The following is a 19,164-nucleotide window of genomic DNA, read 5'->3' as shown; positions in this document are numbered from 1 at the left end:
AAGTGTCGAATCAGGGCAAATCTTGCAGTTGTAGTTTGATAAATAGCGAGGAAGGAGGAGACAGGTTGAAAGGGTGGCTGAAGCTGGGAAGGAGGGGTGTGACTCTGGGTGCAGGAAGAGCCTCCAGATGGTTTAACTGGGGCAGTGATGTGGCCTCTTGTCATTACTGTCCTCTACAATAATGCTGGTGATTTGGGGGAGAGGGCACTGTAGAGGGCAAAGTGGTGGCAGGAAGCTGGGGCTTCTCTCAGGTCCGGGAGGCAGGTGATGCTGACCTGGTCCAGGATGCCTGTGGTGGAGGCAGAGAAGCAGGTGTGCTGCAGTGTGGCTAGGACCAGCTGACAGGAGACAGGAGGAGAGAAGAGGCAAGGACCACTCTCAGGGCTTTCATCACTTGGTCCATGGTGGTGCCATTTGCTGAGTGGTGGGAGCCTGGAAGGGAGCTAAATTGAACAAAGTTCAACAAAATTGCATGACAGATGGTAAACTTCACATCTCACTCCTTGCCGACTGTGTGAGCTAAGGCAGATGATGAACCTCTCTGACCTTCAGTTTCCTCTCTTTGAGAGGTGGGTAAAAAGTGCCTGAAGAAAGTGAAAGTGTTGGCTGCTCAGTCATGTCTGACTTTTTGCGACCCCATAGACTGTAGCCCACCAGGCTCCTCTGTCCATGGAATTCTCCAGTCAAGAACACTGGAGTGAGTTGCCATTCCCTTCTTCAGGGTAACTTCCTGACCCAGGGATTGAACCCTGGACTCTCACATTGCATGAAGATTCTTTTACCGTCTATTCTATTATTTTAACATGCAGATTGAATGTGACAATACATGCAAAACATAAAGTCAGGCACACAGCACCTTCTAACAAATGCTGGGTGGAGAATCTCTGCAGTTCAGAAGAAGCTGCTCAATACCAAAGGATGGACATGTCAGGACTGAGGCAGGGAGAAAAGAGGGATCTTACCCTCTCTTACCAACAACCAACTCTCCATGTGAGGATGTGTGAACCAAGATCAAACAAGCAAGTGTCAGGTGAACGTGAAGACTACTACATTAAGGAAACCATGTGGAAATAAGCAACAGTGAAAACTCCTAAACCAAATCATCCTGTAGGACAGGATGATTGCAATAGCTTGCAGGTGACTAGTTTCTGAAGTGTTAATGAACTTGAGCTACAGTCTTATTCACAGGAACACACATATATATATTTTTATTTGTAAGGTGCCTGGGAAGAATCCCAACATGGTACTGACTGTATCCAGTGACTCAGTGCATGGCTGGTCACCATGCCAGCACCCATAGAGCACTGGCTCCTTCCTGCTGAGTCTTCTGGAACATTCTCTACAAGGACAAGAGAGAACATGTGTGCGTGTGTTTGTGGGGGATGGTGGAGGATAGGCCCAGGTCCAGCACCAGATGGGTATCTATGCCTGCAGCAGCTCTGAGGAGTTCCGTGTGTACTTTTGGATAGATGGGCAAAGACCCACTGTTCTTATCAGTAATGTGGACAATCACTATAATCCTTTGATTCTGAAGCAGGGAAGATGGTCACCCCTGATTTACAGAAGGGGAAACAGAGGACCACGATGCTCGAATGAGGCATTTTTGCTCACAGTGATTCAGTGGGATCCCTCAAGCTGGGGCTCCTTGAATAGCTGAGATTTACACTAACCCTCTTACTTAAAAAAATTGGCAACGTTTGAGCTATAAAACATAAGCCTCCTATTTCCATAGCTTAATGAAAATATCTCCCACACACTGTAATACATCCTATTCTTCCGCCCAGCAGAGCACTCAGTGTGGAGGGGCTGTGTGCCCGATGTTCAAGGTACAGACCTCCCTGCCGTCCTGGGGACGGTGGTGAGCAACACGACTCCAAGCCAAGCCCGGCGTCCTGCACTTGGCTTCAGGTTTTAATTATCGGTTAGTAATTACGGGTTCTTTCTTTGTGAAAAATAATTTCCTGTAGATTGCGAGCCAGCAGGGTTACCATGGTTGAGAAGCTAATCTTATTGCTATGTCAGAGATTCCCTCTGCCTTGGCCATGCAGGATGGAAAATGCTGTTTTGCCTGAAGCTCCAGACTGTTCAAATGTAAGGAGGTCAGGATTCCAACACAGACTCTGAGATGAAGGCTTGTGGGCAAGTGATTTATTAAAGATGTGCTCCCAGGGGAAACCAGTGATGGAGGGTGGGGGTGGGAAGCAGCTTGAACAGGCAAGGAAGCCAAACCTGGGTGTGATTTCAGGCGAGTCCAGCAGGGGGCCCCCGAGGGTTGGTTACAGCCTAGCGTTTCTGAGACCAGGCCTTCATGCTCCTGTAGGCAGCTGAAGATTAACGGGTGTACCAAGACCGGATGGACATTCCCGGACTCACCAGCTCTCCACGTATGAGGGGCAGGGCAGGCTCCAGGAGCCCCAGGGCAATCCTCCAAGAAGAGCAACAGGTACCAGAAGCTGAGGCAAGGCCAGACGGCTGCCAGGGTCGGGGCACGCAGAAATCAGGTTCAAAGGGTGGGAGAGGCAGACTCTGCTCCCAAGGGCCCGCTCGGGTGGCTGAAGGCAGGGGCAGCCGTGCAGAGTGTGGGTCAGGAGGACTTGGCTGGGAGGGGCCGAGGGCCTTGAAGCTCCAGCAGAGGGACTCAGAGGGGCTTCCCCAAGTAGGCCCAGATTTGGCCGGATGTGCCCCTTGGCCATGTGTGAACGGTGAGGTTCGCAGGATTGGGACCCGAGTCCAGGACTAGCTCTTCTCTAACCTGGTGTGTGGCCTCTGGCCATTCACCCTCATTCTGGGTCTCAGTTTCCTCCTGTAGTGAGTGAGGGACTTACACAAACACCTCTCCAAGCCTAATAATACTATTAGCATCTATCCATCCAACCATCCATCTATCCACCCACCCATCGATTCAGTCATTCATTAACGGAAGAGTTTCTATTAATGATCTCCTTGGGGAATGAAGCCTTTGGTTGAGTCTCTCATGAACAAGAGAATAAGAACATATTATCTTGTTCTTAAAGTCACTTACATTTAGTTGAAGAGGCTGTCACAGGCCTTTAGGAAATTTGGGGATAAGAAAATGATTTTAACAGGTTACTTATAGTCTAGGCTTCTTGGTAGAAACAAAACTCCAGATGAAAAACCAATTAGAAGCCAATGACCCTTTGCTCAGTATCATGTAGATCAAGCTTCTAGATGAGTTCCCATGCTATATCGACGCAGGAAAACATTCTTTAAATGCATTCAAGCCTCTTCCTGCCTCCAGCTTTCAGGGCCCACTTGCTTGTTCTCCTTTCTGCGTCCCCATTGTGGGTGGTGTTTTTCCTTCTGGGTCAGCACTGCACGTGTCATGATGTCATGATATCATGTCACATCTACAGGTGTGCCTCTCACACTGAACTTTGAGCTCCCCAAGGGCTGGGACCAGATTTTTCATACAACCATTCAGGCACCTTGCACAGTATCTTTAACACAGTAGAAATTCAATACGATTCTCTTAACCTTTGACTCGGTTCAATGGAAAAAAAACTAGTCAACTGAGCAATACAGAAAAATTAACCAGATGTTTTTTCCTCTTGGCTTTTGCCTGGAGTTGGAAATCTAGGTCCGAGTAAGTAACTTCATTTCCATTAATCAAGATTCTCTATTTTCTCCCATTTCTATGTCAAAGTCTGTTCCTGTAAAAATGGACAGATTCCCCTAGTACATGTGTTGAGTCAGATCATACTCATTTGACTGATGGTCTGTCCAAAGGATTGAAAAAAAAGGTTCTTACCCCCCAATATTCAGTCTGGCCTCCTGGTGATCGAGTGCTCACGGTAATCTGGCCAGCATTAATGAGTACATCAAAAGAAACCCAGCTCCTTCTTCCAACAAAGGTTGTTTCAACCTCAATTGCATATGCAATATTAATGTGCTTTATTTAAATATTAATCAGCCTAAAAGCCTGAAGCGATGCATGCAATCAATACTTCCTAGCATCTGAGTCATTCAGGACTGAGGCCTGGTCACTTCCGGCTGCCACCCTTTTATCATGGCAGCTTCCCAGCAAGCACAGGGCCCAAGCTCAAAGCTACCTGCTGCAGGCTGTGTTCTGACAGCCCTTCAGGGCGCTCCAAAGGCCCCTCTTCAAAGCCAGTCACAGTTAGGAGCCCATCAAAAGAGTGGAAAAATACAGGTCCTAGGGGGTGGCCTCTTTTCTTTTCCAAGAACTTCCGTTGGTGAAATTACAACCCTGGAGCATAAATAATGTTCCAAATTTTGAACTGAAACAAAGAGCATAATTTGTCTTCTCCCATCTGAGAACTTACTTTCATTCCTACCAACCTCGGGAGTTCTAAGCATTACAGAAAAGAAGGAGCTCTTGCTTATCTGTAGGTGGATTATCCATGTTGAGAATCACGTTCTCTCCAGGTCTTCAGCCACAGGGGTGGGTGAGGGAGTGTGGGGGAAACCTCAGTTAACCTCCCTGGTCCTCTGTGCCCCTCGCAAGTGACACAGGTGATGCAGCACAGGGTGGAGGTGGATGAGGGCTGCACCCCAGCATTTCCCATCACTACCAACAGAGGCCCAACACGCGACTGAGGTCCTGATCTCATTTGCAAAAGGATTGACTAATTAATATGCAATTGTGATTGATTAATATGCAAAGCAATTTGACACAGATTCATTAAATGCCTGCTCAGTGCTGTGCTAAATGATAAGAAGAACACAAAATTGAAAAGGTACACACTTCCCTACAAAGAGCTTGTGATCTGGTTGCAACAGGGTCATACATTTGTTGGAAATAGCATTGTTGAGTAAATAAATGGATGAATGAATGAGGAAAGTGTCAAAACAAATGATGAGGTGAACCATCAGAATCTGGTTGTTGTTTAGTCATCGTGTCTGACTCTTTGCCACCTCACGGACTGCAGCACACCAGGCTTCCCTGTCCTTCACCATCTCCCGGAGCTTGCTCAAACTCACGTCCATCGAGTCAGTGATGCCATCCAACCATCTCATCCTCTGTCGTCCCCTTCTCCTCCTGCCTTCAATCTTTCCCAGCATCAGGGTCTTTTCCAATGAGTCAACTCTTTGCATCAGGTGGCAAACGTATTGGAGTTTCAGCTTCAGCATCAGTCCTTTCAATGAATATTCAGGGTTGATTTCCTTTGGGATTGACTGGTTGGATCTTCTTGCAGTCCCAGGGACTCTCAAAAGTTTTCTCCAATACCACAGTTCAAAAGCATCAATTCTCAGCCCTCAAAATCTGGGAATATTGTCAAAGAAATACATGTGATGAGGCTTATTCCTAGAGATTTTGTTTCTGTAGGTCTGGGATGGGGCCAGACAAATTTGTTTTCTCTTAGGCTGGGATGGCCTCAGTCACTGTGAGAGGACCTGGAAGAGGGTCTAGCATGGGAAACTGTACAGCTGCTGCATAAAAATGACCCTAATATGTCAGTGGGACCTCTTCCTTCCATCTGGGCTTTGAGCAAAGGGTCCTCTCTCTCTGTTTCTTCTGTTGGCTTGGATGTTCTTTTTCAAATCCATGTTTGAGATTGACTTGGGTAACCTTCACCTTGCATTCTCTGCTTTCCTAGCCTCACAGTCTTACATTGAGTCTGGAGGTGCCCTGTTTTCTCTTTTGATAACATTAAGCTCGTGTCCCTGTTTCTCCATCGGGACAGGCTGCCCGTGTCATCTCAACTTTTTTCAGAAAGAAATGGATGTTAATTGAGCATCTGTTATCTTTCAGGGGCTTCCCAGATGGCTCAGTGGTAAAGAATCCACCTGCAATGCGGGAGACTCGGGTTTGATCCCCAGGTGCGGAAGATACCCTGGAGAAGGAAATGGTAACCCACTCCAGTGTTCTTGCCTGGGAAATTCCACAGACAGAGGAGCCTGGCAGGCTACAGTCCACGGGGTCGCAAAGAGTCGGACACGACTGAGCGACTGAGCACACACATTATCTTTCAGGAGATACACACATGGCCTTTCAACGATACCTCACAGCACACCTGATAGGAAGTTAAAGTTCACAGAGGTTTACTTGGTGAGTCTAAGGTTGCACGTCTGTGAGCCGGGGAGCTGGGAGTCATGCTCAGGGTTCACTCAGTCTCCATGTTGGCCCCGGGGTGTGCCAGCCGCTCCCCCGGTGTCAGCCCCACGCCCTGCCTGGCCCTGCTCTGTGTGGAGAGGCTCGGCTTCACCTGTCCTACACCCCGAAAGCTGCCACCTCGGTCACACCTGCCTGTCCTGCAGGCCTGGGAAGACCCCAGGCTTGGAGCTGCACCATGAACACGAGATCATTGCTGCAGGGGACCACCCAGCACAAAGACAATGACCCCCGCTGCCTGCCCACCCCTCACCTGCAAGTCATGCCCAGGCCTATGTCCTTATGGACCACAGGCTCCTCTGAAGAACCTCTGTGTCTGGTTTCTCTTCCTCGGGGCTCACCCACAGTGAGCCCAAGTTATGGCCATCTGATTGAGGTGGAGCCCATATCCAGACCGTTTCTCCAGAGAGGCTGGGTAAAGGAACACTGATTTCAGCTTGGTTTGAAATAGGGACTTGGCCAAGACTCATTTCATGTTGTTACTATTGAGATGAAGAGACATTATTTATTTGGAATAATGAGTGTTTACCAGAGAGAGTGGATCCTCAGGTTAAATTCAATCAGAGAACAACAGAGCAACAGTGGAAGTGGCCACTATCATTTCGTGCTCCTAACACTCAACAGATTTTGGGTGGAGTTGTTGAATTAAATTAACACTAATTGCTTCCCTGGTGGCTCAGAGGTTAAAGTGTCTGTCTGCAATGTGGGAGACCGGGTTCGATCCCTGGGTCAGGAAGATCCCCTGGAGAAGGAAATAGCAACCCACTCCAGTATTCTTGCCTGGAGAATCCCATGGATGGAGGAGCCTGCTGGGCTACAGTCCACAGGGTCGCAAAGAATCGGACATGACTAAGCGACGTCACTTTCACTTACATTTATATATTAATTTGCAGCTTTCAGAGGATTTAAATTCTCAGTTTAAATGGAAAGAATGTTGGACGACCAGCCTACCTTGAGTCTTGTCTTTTAGTACACAGAATAAACAAGATTTTATAATAATTCTGCTCTGGGAAACATTTTTCCTGGTTTGATTATGAAGAAGTTTTTGTCCTTTTGTCTAAGAGCCTCTGATAGGGGCTTTTACTTCTCACTGAGCACGTTTCTGTTTATTTTAACCTTTAATAAATTGCCAAGTCACCCTCCCTCAGGCAGATGTTGCCAGGACCCAGCCTGTTGTTTCCACATTCTTGAAGGGCTCCAGCTGCCTATTCCCACTTCTGTTTGTGGAGGGCCCTTCCTGAGATGTTGGGGAGGGCAGAGGTGCTGGGGTCTTGACGTCCCCTGGGAGCAGCCCTCAGCAGTGACTGATGGGAGCTGCAGTGGAAACACCCCAGCTTCCAGGTGTCCCATCCCGTGGGGGAGAACTCTGGTGCCCAGCATGTGCTCACAGATGCCCCAGTGGGATTAAGTTCCAGCTGGTTTGCCATGGTGACTTGCCTGAAATGCACCTCCTGCCGGCTGCCTTCCTTCTTGCATCTCGTGCTGCCTGCCTCTCATCTTGCTTCCTAAGGTCACCTCCCAAATAAACCACTTGCCCTCAAACCCTGTCTCAGGTCTGCTTTGGCTGGAACCCAAACGTGGACCTTCCCAAAGTAAGTACATTTCTCTAGAAGAGCACTGGCTAGTTCTCGAATCCAAGCCATTAAGTCACCTAACAAGGTGTGAAGCTGCCTGTTAATCCTTTGCTCAAACAATTTTCTAGTTTATCACCATCCACTGACTTCACTGCCCTCTTGGGCAGGTCTACTCCACTTGCCATCCTCATTCTGTTAATTGTAGTGTAAAATTTTTAATTAAAAATAAAGAAGACAAATCTGGCAGCTTTAAAGTTGCTTTAAAATTGTCACTCTCAACTCTATCCAGAGTGAAGGAGACACGTGACTGGTGAAAACTAGCGGTTCAGGTTTTCCGCTGAGGAGTTAAGGATGAGTTATTTGGGGGTTCAGTTTTCTCACTTCTACCAAAGACAGAGGACATTTTCAAAGGCATGTATAGTTAGATATACTCACTTCGTAAAGTTAAAAGTGTTTTGTGAGTGAATTTGGTGAGTGCTGAAGACATGGACCTTCCTCTGGTTGGAAGTTGTTGAATCATGCAGTTCTCTCCAGAGCTCACAGTTTCCATTTGGGTCTTAGATGTCATCTAGTTTAAGTCATTTCTTCAACAACCCTGCCAAATGGCCATCAATGCTCTTCATGAACATTCTCAGGTCAGGAGAGCTCATTACTTCCTGGAGGAGCTAATGCTTTTTATTTACTCCTTAGTCATTCGTTTTTGCTTTAACTGAACTAAAATCCTCCTGCAATGGTCACACATTGGTGGGAATTTTCATGGGAGAAACTACTGAACATGTTGAATGCCTCATCCATTCTAGAGAACTGGAAATGCTTGAAAACGTATTTAATGTGCTTCTTAAGTTGTGGTTTCCTCCCCCCCCCCCAATTCTTTTCACTCTCCTTAGCCTGTTGTGGTTTGGAGACCCTCAACCACCCTTGTCACCATCCATCACTATCTCTCTAAGAGTGAGATGCCCATTGGAGGCAACCTAGTTGTCCAATTATTGGGGATTGGAGAGTTTAAGTAAATTACCACATGAGGCAATACTATATAGCTTTTATAATCAGGTTTTGAAGATTATTTGATAATATAAAAATATCATGACATAACACATGGAAGTGGGGGATACTGTATAAGCAACAAGAGCCCAATTTTATTAGAAATAAACACACAGAAATGAAGTCCAAAATGTGTCAAAATGTTAAGAACGGTGATATAGCTAGCTCTGAATCTGTTTTATGTTTTTCCGCATGTTCTATAGAGGACATGTATTTATTGTTTAATTAGAAACATTTGTTTTGGAAAGAAACAAAGGAAAGAAAAGGGAAAAAAGAAAATGGCACTCAAAGAACTCATAGACTTTTCAGATGTGTTCTGATATTGCAGATTTGAGGGGAGCTAATGCCCTTCAATATGTATCTTTCACTTTCCCAATTTCAAATGAGAGTTTTTGGCAGGTGAATGACACTGTCCACTGGCATTGTACCTACCATTCATCAGAGCCCCGAAAGAATTTTTTCCCACTTGAATTACTGTCTCTTGTTAATCTGGTGACTGGTGTTGAATTCCTATCTCTTGTTAATCTGGTGACTGGTGTTGAATTACTGTCTCTTGTTAATCTGGTGACTGGTGTTGAATTCCTATCTCTTGTTAATCTGGTGACTGGTGCTGGGAACAGCTGTCACATAAACACTTGGGCTGAGCAGGGGTGGCCAGGTCAATCTCCAGTAAGGGCAGAAAGTGGCCTTAGAAAGAGAGAGGCGTGTGCTGCCCACTGTCCAGCCTTACTGGCAGCCACTCCACAGTGATGCTGTAGACGCTGCAAGAGGAACTCATCCAGGGAGGAGACTAGAAGTGCCTCAGTTGCAAGGGCAGCCCTGAGGCTGAACCTCTGCCTGCAACTGGTTGTCCCTACCATTTCTCTGTAAGGGAGGGCCTCCAAGATCAGAACCTGAAGAAAACGAGGCACATGCATCTCTCCACCTCTCCTTGGCAAACTCTCCACGGTTCTGCATTTCTGGGGGAGGTAGGGCTTTGGAGTAGCCCAGGTGGCAAAAGTGGTAAAGAATCGGCCTGCCAATACTGGAGACGCAAGAGATGTCTCCATCCCTGGATGGGGAAGATCCCCTGGAGAAGGAAACGGCAACCCACTCCAGTATTCTTGCCTGGAAAAGTCCATGGACAGAGGAGTCTGGCGGGCTACAGTCCATGGAGTTGAGAAGAGCTGGACACGTGAATGCAAACACGGGGCTTTCAAGGAGATGGACAAGGCCCTACATGGGGTGGTCCCTCCAAGGAAGTGGAGGAACAGCCAGGCAGTGGCTCCGTGTACCAGCAGGGAGGTTGGAGAGGAGGAGCAACTGCTGTCCTTAGACTTTGCAGATGGTTGGGAGTCTGAATCTATTGATACAGCTCCTAGACAGTTCCTTCCTTTTTTTGGTCTATTTTTTAAAGCCTTTGCTGAATTTGTTACATTATTGTTTCTGTTTTACCTTTTGGTTTTTTGACCCCAAGCCATGTGGGGTCTTAGCTCTCCAAAAAGGGAATGGAACCTAAACCCTTTGTGTTGAAAGGTGACATCTTTACAACTGGACCATCAGGGAAGTCCCAGTTCTTTATTGCCTGATCTAGCAGAGTGGATTCCCATCCATCCAATGAGCTTTGGATTGATGTCTGTCTTTTCTCTCTGGAGGCACATTGGCTGGACAACACCGATGCTTAATTCAACTTTTTTTTTCCATTAAAAAAGATGCTCAGCCCAGTGTGCACTCTTCTAGATTGATAAGGCCCACGAGATCAATAGAAACCCAGCATGTCTGTGTTCTGCTTCCCGATTTCCTGTCCACCACACGCATGTAAAATCTCCCTTCTTGTTTTGCAGTGTGGACACTCACACCTTCTAGGAAGAACATGGATCCCCAAATATTTCTTCTTGTTAATCATCTTTCCTCTATTTAAATCTATATTCTCTAAATATATGAGTCTTCTCAGCAACCAAAATATATTTTTTAAAAAATACCTAGATCTGGAAGTTGTAGGAGAAATATAGCGTAGTAATAGTTTGGGTTATTTTAAGTGACTACACTGATGCTTGAATGGTATACTCCCTGGGGTTATAGTAAAGCGATCACTTAAGTTTAAAGGGTTTGTAGATCTTATCAGGAATCAGCAGGTGACTTGCTGGGTCAAAAGTCAGAGCCCAGACATTTACTGTGATTCCCTGTTAATATTTCTCCTCTGTCAAGGGATGCTATATGCCATATTTGGATTTGTGGGGAAAGTCAGTGTGCAGAGCTCATCAGGACAAAGATAATCTTAAGAAAGTGGCATGCTTGCTCTCATAGAGCTGTGGGTGACGTGCGAGTTGTTGCCTTCTTGGGCTTTTTGCCATCCGTTTTGTCCAGCAAGAACCCAAATGGCTCATTTCCACCCTCCAGTCAATGTCCTCAGCTGGAGCTGATTTTAAACTTTTCCAAGGCCCTCTCTCCCTGCTCCCTCTACCTTTTCTTTCTTGACACTTTGTTCTTTCAGACCTCGTTTCCTTCTTTTTCTCTCTGAACTCACTCACCTTGCCTGCTCCCGGCCCCATGCCTCATCTGTCTGTCTTTGACTCAAGCTGCGGCTTCCACAAGATGGGCCGTCTGGCATGCGTGCGTGTGCAGGGTACCTGTGTGCCGGGTACCCGTGTGCCCTGGGTGTGGCCTATGTGCAGGCAGGTGTGTGTGCGTGCGTGTGTCCTCCCACCACCTGGGGCACCAGAGCATTCAGGACACGTGTGATTCCCCACACAGGGCAGCGTGCACTTACGTAGTTCGAGGCCAGGTCCGGGTGGAGATAGTCGATTCCTGTGAAAAGACAAGAACACAGGAACAGAGTGTTAATACCTGCTGTGTGTCTTCAGGAAAGCTGCTCAAGAAGGCGCCTTCTGTGTGGGCGTCAGAAGATCGCGAGGGGGTGAGCGCTGGGCCCCCGCCTCACATACCCCTGGGGGAGGGCGCTGCCCCCGCCAACCCATGTAGAGCCAGGGGCCACCGGATGTGTCAGAGGAGTGAAGCCAGTCACAGCTCATGGCCTTAGCATAACACTTCTGACACAAATGTTAGCTTAGTGGCCCCAAGATGGATGTCTCATCAGAGAAGTGATCTAAGAGAGATTTGTGGAAGTCCTGACATTTCTGAAGCATCAGTTGGCATTTCTTCTGAAATGAAGCCTGCCCTGGGGAGGAAAAGCGGTGATTATTTAACAGGGCTCAGACAGCAGTGGATTAGGAGAGCACTGCCAGGCACGGAAATAACAAGAGAAACATGGCTTGGTGAGAAAAACCATTAGGCAAAGGGCAAGTGGCTTCCTGGAGGTGTCCCAGGTGGGAATTGGTTCTTGTTTTTGCAGAAAGCTTTCCAGGGAGCCCGAGACCATGAGTCTCCTGGTGGGAGTCCTGCGCTTTCTCCTGCTTGTGGCCTGTCTTGCTGTCCAAGGGTCACTGCAACAGTAGGATTATGGTCCCTGACGCTGCTGGGTTCCATCAACATGTAGATCTCAGAAAGCACTGTGGAACTTCAAAGGGAAAATTGCAAAGCTCTCATCCAGGTCTGTAGTATCATCTAATCATTGAAAAGCAGCAACAACATCAGAGCATCCAGCCCTCTCAGCGATTGGCTGGGTTCCTGCACTACCTAGTATCATGGTTATGAGTGTAGACTTTGGAGTCAAGGACCAGAGCTTTAATCCCAACCATGCTGCTGACTGGCTGAGTGACTTCAGGCAAGGTGCTTGCTTTTTTCTCAACCCAGTAGGGGTGAAAACAGTGTGGTCTTATTCCAGAGGCATCAGTAACTCTATTGGGTTGCAATATTTGCAAGCCAGAGGCATCATTAAGTCTTGATCATCATTAAGTGTCAATTGTCTTTACTGCATGCATAACAAGGCCGGGCCACATTATAGCTTTGTTCTGAAAAAAAGAACTTGCATCCAAATGTATATTTTTAAAAAGAAGTTTTCCTTTTTTTTTTCTCTGGTTGCACAAGTAATTCCTGGACTGGGAGGTCACTGATCTACTGATGTTTTCACATCAGAAGTAACTGCTGTCTACAGTTTGGGAGACGATAGCCAGGCCCTTCTCCTTCACCTCTTTTACCCTGCTCCCCCAAACTGCAGGAAGACAGGGGGAGGATGATATAAAGGCTAATATTTTTAAAGTTTCAGACCTTTGTTCTGGACCCTGATTCAGAGAGGTCAGTGTAGGCTATGGGATGGAGCTGGGGACAAGCACAGGCTGTGAGACTACCAGATCCAGTTCTATCCAGGCTCAGGCACTGAAATGTTTGTGTGACTCTGGCCACATAGACTCTCTGAGTCTCAGCTTCCTCATCTTTGAAACGGAAGTACTGTTCTCCTCGAAAAGCAGTTTTCAAGGTCAGAGCCAGTTCATTGAAAGTGTTTAGCTTGCAGTAAACACATAACCAATTAACATTCCTTGCATCCTCATCAGTACCTTCACTGACCACATTTCTAGAATTTCTTGGATGGTGCAGAGAAGAAGAAATATTTCAAAAAGTTTACAGGCTTTATTTTCTTGAGCTCCAAAATCACTGCAGACAGTGACTGCAGCCATGAAATGAAAAGATGCTTTTTCCTTGGGAGAAAGCTATGACAAACCTAGACAGCATATTAAAAAGCAGAGACATCACTTTACTTACAAAGGTCTGTCTAGTCAAAGCTATGGTTTTTGAAGTAGTCATGTATGGATGTGAGAGTTGGACTATAAAGAAAGCTAAGTGCCAAAGAATTGATGCTTTTGAACTGTGGTGTTGGAGAAGACTCTTGAGAATCCCTTGGACTGCAAGGAGATCAAATCAGTCAATCCTAAAGGAAATCAGTCCTGAATATTTATTGGAAGGACTGATGCTAAAGCTGCAGCTCCAGTACTTTGGCCACCTGAGGCAAAGGGCTGATTCATTAGAAAAGACTAAGGGCAGGAAGAGAAAGGGGTGACAGAGGATGAGTTGGTTGGATGACATCATTGACTTCATGAACCTGAGTGTAAGCAGACTCTGGGAGATAGTGAAGGACAGGGAGGCCTGGTGTGCTGCAGTCCATGGGGTTGCAAAAATTCAACATGACTGAGTGACTGAACAATAATAACAACTTGGTTTTAGAGTTTTGTGTTGATATTAAATTGTCCTATATGTTTGTTGAAATTGGTTACATTCTGTGCACTCATTGTTAGGCAAAACATGTTGTTACAAACAGATAACTTGAAAAGATACACACACATGCAGAGAATACCTTTCTTTCTCCCTAACAGTTATTTTTTAAAATATGGCTTCCTGTTCTGATGATTCAAGTTACTTAGGAGAGGAATTTTCTAAGATGTGGTAGTCTCATCTCTGTGATGGGAAAATATTGAAGCCAAGAGATAATTTGAAGACAGAAGGAAATCAGAATTAAAACAAGATAAATTTAGCCTAATTAAAATGAAGGGTCTTTAATTAGGTTAAGTGGAAGACTGAATGTTAAGTCAGAACAGACACAGACTTTGGTCTGAGGAAGAAGATTGTTGACGGATGGATTAAGGATGACAGATGTGATCCAGAAAAGAACTAAGCATGAAAATGATAACCTGGTAATTAAATAGTATTTCAATGTTTGGGTATATTTCATTATCTTTTGAGGTGGAAGGCACTGAGTACATCTTCTTAATCAGCTTATTTATTTTTCAATTCTTGTATGATTAATGGATTAATTCTTGTTTTCATTTACAGGTTTACGTTCGGCAATGAATGCCAGGTTCTATGCAGGTCTTGGAAAAAACACAGACCATTTAGACACAGAACCAGAGCTGAACAGCCACCTAAGGCTTGCAGTCTACAGGGGGCGCTGACTCATCACCAGACAATCATGATGCAATGTGGTGCACGAATGACGAATACTTGGTTATATTTTTGTTCATAAACCATTAGTATCTTGTCATTAGTTTGAAAGTCTACTCTGCTGCTGCTGCTGCTAAGTCTCTTCAGTCGTGTCCGACTCTATGCGACCCCATAGGTGGCAGCCCACCAGGCTCCCCCGTCCCTGGGATTCTCCAGGCAAGAACACTGGAGTGGGTTGCCATTTCCTTCTCCAATGCTTGAAAGTGAAAAGTGAAAGTGAAGTCGCTCAGTTGTGTCCCACTCTTAGCGACCCCGTGGACTGCAGTCTACCAGGCTCCTCCATCCATGGGATTTTCCAGGCAAGAGTACTGGAGTGGTTGCCATTTCCTTCTCCAAAAGTCTACTCTGCTGCTGCTGCTAAGTCGCTTCAGTCGTGTCCGACTCTGTGCAACCCCACAGACAGCAGCCCACCGGGCTCCCCCGTCCCTGGGATTCTCCAGGCACTACAACAGTCCAAATCCTCAGGAATCGCTGGCAGTTCTGGAGTGCTCAGGGAATCAACAAAGGGCTCCCTGTTCATATCCTTCGCTACAATGTTAACAGTTCAGTTGAGACTTTAGAGGTTTTGTTAAGAGCAAGGTGCCTGCCTGTGACCACTTTTAAGGGTCCTGCTCTGATCCCCCGGATGCTTGGTGATGAAATGGTGATTCCAGCATAACCTAGGCAGGTTCCCCCCAAACCTACATGCATCTTTCTCCTAGGTGAGCTGGCCTCAACCGTGGTGCTTTCTGAGCCAAAGCATCAGGAAGTAAAAACAGGTAAGCTGCCCACATTGGCATGAGTGTGTGCACACACATACATACCCTCACTCTTGTGAGAGCTCCTTTTTTTCCTGTGAAAGCCCTCGGCCACTGGAGAAAGCTTTTGCCTCCACTTCAAAACATCTCACACCTCAGAAAAGACTGCATTGTTTTCATGTCAATATTTAATTGAGCCCGCACAAAGACACACCGATTTTAAGCACGCTGTCTATCCTTGTTTTCCATCAATCCTGCTTCAAAGGCTTGCTTTAAAACACATCATATTCTTTGAGGATCTTGAGAAGAGAAAGGCTCCACTGCTTCATCTCTGTACAGACTTTACGTGTAATTGGACCAATACTGCCCAGTGGAGCTTTTATGGAGGATCCAGACGGCTGATGAGAGGTGAAAGTGCATCCCCAATGAGAAGCCTGCAGGGTAGAGTTACTCCAGGATCTTGGCAGAGCCAACAGCACTTGTAGTTAGAAAAACAGCAGTTCATCAAACCCTTTGGTTTTCATATCATGATCTATAAAAAATAAAGCTCTGCTAAATCTTTGTCGGGCAGGCATGTGGGATAGAATTAACATTACAGGGGGGCAAGTATAGTAAACTGTAGTCAGTTTGCTTTACCAGGGCTCATTCTGAAAGCAGCAATAAAGTCAAAATGCTCCAAATGCCAATCCTGCTACTAAAAAGCTATTTTGGGGATCTAGAGCCACACTGCCTAATGGAACTTTCCGTGATGATAGAAATGAAGTGGAATTGAACTGCCACTAGCCCCATGTGGTTATTGAGACCTTGAAATGAAGCGAATGTGATTGAGGAACTGAATTTTTAATTGTATTTAGGTTTAACTAATTAAAACTTAAATATAAATAGCCACATATGGCTAGTGGCTACTACATTGAACAGTGTGAATCTAGAGACATAGGTGGTAAATATAAACAGGTTTAGAAGCTGTTTCAAGGTAAGATATAAGCAATGTTTGCTGCTGTTGTTGTTTAGTCTCTAAGTCCTGTCTGGCTCTTTTGTGACCCCCATGGACTGTAGCCCGCCAGGCTCCTCTATCCATGGGATTTCCCAGGCAAGAATGCTGGAGTGGGTTGCCATTTCTTTCCCCAGGAGATCTTCCCAACCCAGGGACGGAACCCACGTCTCTTGCGTTGACAGGGGGATTCTTTACCACTGAGGCACCAGGGAAGTCCAGTGGCCCCAATGAAAAACTATAGTTCAGTGATTGTCAACTTTCATTTGTTCATTAAAAAATGTAAACTTATTAATTCAGTACGTATTTGCAAAAGGCTTGAGGATCACTGATGTGAGGAGGGCGAGGATGTCGCCACAGCATACATGACCATGCCCAGCCTCTGGCCCTGCCTCTGACTAGCATCTCCCAAACGATGGCTCTTTTCCGTTCCAGAGACATGCAAAAGACACACTTGGTTCCAGATGAGTGAAGCCTTCGGAATACTCACCATCGTCCATAATTCCAATGGTGACACCTTTCCCTGTGTATCCCAGCTCCCAGGCTTCTGCCACATTCAAGTCGAGACCGGGAGTACCATCAGCTTGCCCGGTATTGATCTGGTTCAGGAATGCAGAAGCAGAGGCTCTTATTAGTTTGGTGTAGATGGTAAAGCACCAGATGGTAAGTATTTGCTTGACATACTCTGCGGCCACCTGATATTTCAGGGCCAGATCAGAGGTCACGTCTTCCATGAAACAGGACTTTGGGGTGTTCCCTCCATCCACCTCTTCTAGTCTGCTCCTTCTATTTTTTGATACACAGAACACTGATATTTTCTGTCTCATGGAAATACGCAAATGCAATTTCTGTCTCCCTACCTCTTATTACTGGATCATCATTTTTAAACTCCTGAGGGCCAACATTGCAAGAAACCCTCCCCAATTTAGAATTAAGTGCTCACAACTCTTGTAACTCTGTACCTATTCCTCACTTTCAGAATTTAGTTTGTATTGTCTTGCTTTATTCTGATTTGAATAATTTCCTCACTAAATAACAATATCCTTTGCAAGAGGGAGCATGCTCTATTTACCTTTTTAAGTTCAATATCCCCACACCAAGTCTCACTTAAAAATATTTGTTGAACTGAATTAAAGAGAGCTGCCCCACCTTTAGTGCAAGTTCTAATATAAGAAATAAAAAAGCCTTCCCCATTAAAAAAATCAAAAAAGAAAGAAAAGGAAAAAAGAAAAAGAGAAAAATTCCATACAAATATGTTCACTACCCTCTGATGCATTTTTGTCCTGTGGAGGTTCTCTCAAAGATAAATCATTAAAAAAAAAAATGGGGAAGTTAGAGCTGGCATTGACAGATGCCCATAGTGACAAGTAGCTTGTACGATGCTGCTGAAACATATGAATATCATTAAGGCTGTTTGTAGAAATGACTACTACTCTTGTAGGAACATGTGAAGATGACACCTCATGCCCTGGAAGTTAGAACCATGTGACTGGTTTTGGCCAATGGAATGTGAGTTTACATGCCATTCATCACGTCCAGGCAGATGCTTTTGGAGCCAGTGTGTGATTTGCTTTTCCCCCACCATTGAGTTGCTCGTGTAACCAGGGTTGGGATGCAGCTAAGATGAAGCCTGGGTACCTAAGGGATTTCAAAGTGTTGGATGCATAACGTGAGTGAGAAACAAGCTTTGATGTTGTTAGTCCACTCTGATTTGTGGGTTGTTTGTTATTGTAAGAAGCCTAGGTGATCCTAACACACATAAACTTATTCAGTTGCCCAGACTGGATTTGTAGAATTCCCTGCTCCGAAGCCTTAGAGCATAGTCCAGCTCTGAAACTCCAAGGGAAAAATTGTGATGCATTCCTACAATGGGCTGTTTATAAATTACAAACATTTACAAATTAGTCACCCCTCCTGTTCCATATATCCTGTGGTTTGGGTTGGTTTGGAGGCACATGAGCCTGTGTCTTTTAAATGTAACCCAACCTACCCAAATAGGTTGTGAAAATATATTCGTTTCACCAGACAGACTAGGATTCCATGCCTTGAATCAGTTAAACCCTACTGAATTGACTGCCCTTACTGCAGGAAGCACCAACAGATGGTACTCCTGTGACTCTAGTCTCTGAGTTCTCTGGCTTGTGAGGTCACTCGACTCTTTCTCTTAAACCTGTGGCCCCATCCTGGCCTCCCAGTCCTCTGCCTTTTGAGGCCCTGGTTACTCCTCGCATAACTTTGACTTGACTTTCACATGTTTCTGCAAGTCTTCACTTGTACACTGGTCTGGGAGAAACCGAGCAGCTCTTGGTAGTTGCTTTGAACCCAGAAGGTCATGGCTGTTTAGCAGTTCCAGAGAGAAACCAGATTAGAGAAGAAGATGTGTGGAGGGTGATGGAAAGTCAATACTGATCAGAGGGAACAGAAAAGTTCTCTGAAGCTGGTGCTGGCTAGCATCCCACAGACTAATGAGGAAATAGAAATGCATTTTTATCTGAAGTCCCAGGATGAGAACCATTATGAAAGGCACCGAGATGCTTACCAGGTACCATTGCTTCGTGAAAAGAGGGTCGTTCATGTTGATGTCGATCTCGTTGATGTCTCTGTACCCTCGCTTTTTTCGGTTGAATCCTTCCTGCTGCAAGGCCCTCTTTACCTGGAATGACAATGCTTGAGTGTTACCTGACTATCGACTCAACACCCCTCTTCTAGAATTCATTTCCACAAATTCAAATTCCGTTTGTTTATAATGTGTGTGTGTGTGTGTGTGTTTTCTTCCCTCAGTAGAAGATGAGCTCATCTCATGCACACTCTTACTTTCTGATTATTTCCCAAGATAATTTACTGTTGTTGCATGGA

At 45.7% G+C, this 19,164-nt stretch overlaps 1 protein-coding gene across 1 annotated transcript in view; it reads right to left on the bottom strand.

The window, feature by feature from the left end:
• PCSK2 (proprotein convertase subtilisin/kexin type 2) overlaps window positions 1–19,164 on the bottom strand; it is a 232,919-nt gene that overhangs the window by 86,890 nt on the left and 126,865 nt on the right. Inside the window, exons 3-5 of the mRNA XM_043884819.1 lie at window positions 18,848–18,961; window positions 16,799–16,907; window positions 11,459–11,496 (exon numbers count right to left, since the gene is read on the bottom strand). Coding sequence (XP_043740754.1) covers window positions 11,459–11,496; window positions 16,799–16,907; window positions 18,848–18,961 — 261 coding nt within the window. The remainder of the gene's footprint in view (window positions 1–11,458; window positions 11,497–16,798; window positions 16,908–18,847; window positions 18,962–19,164) is intronic.

The sequence above is a fragment of the Cervus elaphus genome, chromosome 23, assembly GCF_910594005.1.
Source record: "Cervus elaphus chromosome 23, mCerEla1.1, whole genome shotgun sequence".
Taxonomy (NCBI): Eukaryota; Metazoa; Chordata; class Mammalia; order Artiodactyla; family Cervidae; genus Cervus; species Cervus elaphus.
Note: the sequence above shows the minus strand (reverse complement) of the source record. Positions and strands in the feature narration are given on the sequence as shown.